The sequence below is a fragment of the Diospyros lotus genome, chromosome 15, assembly GCF_014633365.1.
Source record: "Diospyros lotus cultivar Yz01 chromosome 15, ASM1463336v1, whole genome shotgun sequence".
Taxonomy (NCBI): domain Eukaryota; kingdom Viridiplantae; phylum Streptophyta; class Magnoliopsida; order Ericales; family Ebenaceae; genus Diospyros; species Diospyros lotus.
This window is the reverse complement of record NC_068352.1, coordinates 20,233,202-20,236,688: the sequence shown is the minus strand read 5'-3', so window position 1 is coordinate 20,236,688 and position 3,487 is coordinate 20,233,202. Positions and strand designations below refer to the sequence as shown.

The 3,487-nt window shown below is 39.0% G+C and overlaps 1 protein-coding gene across 1 annotated transcript; it reads left to right on the top strand.

Moving 5' to 3' along the window:
- The first annotated feature begins 593 nt into the window (after nt 1-593).
- On the top strand, nt 594-2,947 carry LOC127792236 (basic leucine zipper 61-like). Its single transcript, XM_052322681.1, has 4 exons — nt 594-1,236; nt 1,400-1,490; nt 1,613-1,739; nt 2,157-2,947. Exons 1-4 carry the CDS (start codon nt 713-715, stop codon nt 2,306-2,308), a joined length of 894 nt encoding a protein of 297 aa, XP_052178641.1. The 5' UTR covers nt 594-712; the 3' UTR covers nt 2,309-2,947.
- The last annotated feature ends 540 nt before the right edge of the window (nt 2,948-3,487 follow it).

Here is a 3,487-nt window from a genome sequence, read left to right as displayed (position 1 = left end):
TGACACCTCCCCCAACTTCCCCCACCAGCTGTAGCTAGCTGTCCCTAATCTCTCCCCCATGTGACCCCACCATCCTTGACAGGTTAACTATTATGCCCCCATTCTTATTCTCTTTTTCTTTCTTTGTTTATCAATCCATATTGATTGTGTTCCTCATATGTCATTGAATAAATTCATGGATTATGAACAATATATAATTTATAAATTATATGTGTTTAATAATTAAATTAAAAATAATTATAAATGTCTGAACTAATTATAGAAACGACCCGAGTTTATTTTTGACATATAAAATTCTCGAAAGGCTGATTGCTTGTGCATGAGTTTCCCATTTTGGGTTATATTTGCAATAAAATCTCCATAAAATGACCAAAATTAAAGCACATAATATATATAGTGTAGGTAGAAATTAATTAGCCTTTTTTTTTTTTTTTTCATAGGTACATGAAGTTATTGTTTTATAATTAAAGATGGGTGATTGATAAATGATAAATAATGATGGTGTCGTGGGGGGAGTGAGTGGCTGATGGGCTCTCGAACACTGCATGTGATTGGAGTATATATATATATATATAAGAGGTTGTGTTGAATAGAATGTTAGTTTGGCTTTGCTTTGGCCTCTTCATTTGTACTTGTCAATTCAATCTCGTAGCTTACCCCCCCAATCATCATTGCATTGCATTGCATTGCCTTGCCTTGACTTGAGTAAGAAATGGCACAATTGCCTCCTAAAGTCCCAAACATGCCTCCCTCGGTTTGGCCGGACTTCCCCCACCAAAGAATGGCCTCCATGGAGAACCTTCCGCATCCGCCCCCCGCCGCCCCCCCGTCGTGGGTCGACGAGTTCCTCGACTTCTCGGCGGCGAAGCGCGGCTCCCACCGTCGCTCCATCAGCGACTCAATTGCCTTCATTGAGCCCCCCATGGTGGACGAATGCCGGAGATCGTTGGCTCCGGCGTCCCGAGGGCCCGGCAACGAGTTCGACCGCTTCGACGACGAGCAGCTCATGTCCATGTTCGCCGACGACATCCCGGCTGCTCCGCCCAAGTCCTCGTCGAACACCTCCACGCCGTCCGATCACAACAGCATCAATGACGACAAACAAGATCAACAGCACCTCAAGAACGAGGCCGAGGAGGTTCAAAGTTTTTGCAAATTCGAAGCCCAAGCCGCCGCTACCATTGCACTAACCGATAATTCCTCTGACAAGATCGCTGATCCTAAACGAATCAAGAGGTATTTACATTTCATCTCTGGGTTACCAAAAAACACCACACGTATTTTTTCCTTTTTCAATAGAAAACATTGACCATCATGATAATTCAGCAGAAATTTTCGGATTAGAATTTAAAGTTGTTCTTTTTTTTTTTTTTTTTCTCTGGGTTTTTGTCTGGATTAGGATTCTGGCGAACAGACAGTCGGCGCAAAGGTCGCGGGTGAGGAAGTTGCAGTACATCTCGGAGCTTGAACGCAGCGTCACCTCACTGCAAGTAGGAAAATTAATTAATGTTTGATGATTTGAAGTTAATAGTGTGTTTAATATAAGTATTAGTTGGTTTGTACTAATCATATAATTAAGTGTGGTTTTAATAATTAATGGTGGATGATGAAGGCTGAAGTGTCGGTGTTGTCGCCGAGGGTGGCGTTTTTGGACCACCAACGATTGGTTCTGAACGTCGATAACAGTGCTCTTAAGCAAAGAATTGCAGCTCTCGCCCAAGATAAGATCTTCAAAGATGGTAATCGTAATTCATAATTCTCCATTTTTCAACCAATTAAAATATGAGTTATTATATTTAGTTGTAATCCTCCAAATTCTAACTAGATATAGTATAGATATAGATTGGTCTGAGTTCTTCTATTCAGTATGATTTGATTGAAAATTTGTCTCTCAAGAATACTTTAACTCTCTAGGAAACTCACGATCAGTCTCATCTTTATGAATTGTTGCCTATGAATGTTAATATAAAAATGTGGAGAATGTCTGTTTACTCTTGCTTGCTACAAATTAAGCCGGAAATAAGAAATGTGTGAGTACCCACGACTAGTAGATAATCAGTTATCTATATGAAAATTGTTTTCATTTTGCATAGAATATGGGTTAATTTGAAGGTTTAGCTCAGGAATGATGATGTAATTATGGCATGAAAATGCAGCTCATCAAGAAGCGCTGAGGAGGGAAATAGAGAGGCTGAGAAAAGTATATCAGGAGCAGAATCTCAGGAAGATGGAAAGTGCTCGGGCCAAGCCGCCGGCAGCCGGGGACGCCAACGGTTCTGCGGAAAGTGATCAAAAGATTGTCAACTGATCAAAGAGAAGATCAAGCAAGGGACTTATCTTTTTCAAGTATAGATCTTGGTGTTTGATATGGTGATGAGATTTGATCAGTTGGGAATTAGGGCCACTTCCATAAATGGCCAAAGAATTGTATGTTTTAACAATTTCAGCATTCTTTACTTTTAATTCAAACCTTTGGAATTGAATATTGAAGAAAAGAAAAAAAATGTTTGCAACAAGCAAGGAGTTGGGGGTTACATTGGATTGGAGGGAAGGGAAGGGAAGAAAGAAACACGTCCAATATATTATTTAGAACCTTGCTTTTGGACCCTTGTTAACTTCATGGCCCAACTAGCCTCTGTGTGTGTGTGTGTATACTGTGTATATATATATGTATGTATAAAATCCAGGCTGTCGAATTCTCTCACATGATGTGCTTCAATATCTTTGTTGGTGGGGGGCACTGAGGAAATCACATGGAGAGAGGCAGGAAAATTAAAGACAGATGGGCCAAGCAAAGCAAAGGAAAGGAAAGGGATTTTGATAATTAATTTTGCATGGATGTGTGATAAAAGAACAAACCCAATCAGGGTCGTCCTAATTTTGTAATGTCATCCATCAAAGCTGTGTAGCTGTATGTATCTGTCTGTGATGCAAAATCGAAGAAGGCCAATAAGGCCTCTTTCTCTCCAGTCATCAATGTGCCTGCCATTCACTAAAAAGGAAAAAAGTTTTAGAAATTTTGTTGTGCTCTTTAACTAAATTTATGAACCCAGTGAAATGTTACATTATTTGCGAAACATAATGCTTATCGGATGCGAGTAAATTCAGAGAGGGGCATACCTCCCCCGGCCCACCTCTTGCATGTCCACGCCGGGTAACATTATAGATCAAAGCCCTATGAACCTAATAGGTTTCTGACCTAAACAATAACAATACCCTTTAACTAAATATTCTCTCTTTCTTGTTTAAATTAGTAGTAGTAGTAGTAGTAGTTGTTGCTGCTGCAGAGTTAGGGATTGGGAGCGCTACTTAATTGGCGTTGGGATGCATGAAATATAGAAGGAAAGACATGGCGTTGTCAGAGAGTTGGTGATGTCAGGTTTTTATTTTTTTTAATCTTAAAAAAATATTATAATAAATAATTTTTATAAATTTATAATTATAATATATATATATAAATTTATAAAAATTATTTATCAAATTTATT

Coding starts and splice junctions, on each gene's coding strand:
- LOC127792236 (XM_052322681.1), top strand. CDS start 713: ATGGCACAATTGCCTCCTAAAGTCCCAAACATGCCTCCCTCGGTTTGG. Junction 1,237..1,399: donor GATCCTAAACGAATCAAGAG/GTATTTACATTT, acceptor TGTCTGGATTAG/GATTCTGGCGAACAGACAGT. Junction 1,491..1,612: donor GCAGCGTCACCTCACTGCAA/GTAGGAAAATTA, acceptor TGGATGATGAAG/GCTGAAGTGTCGGTGTTGTC.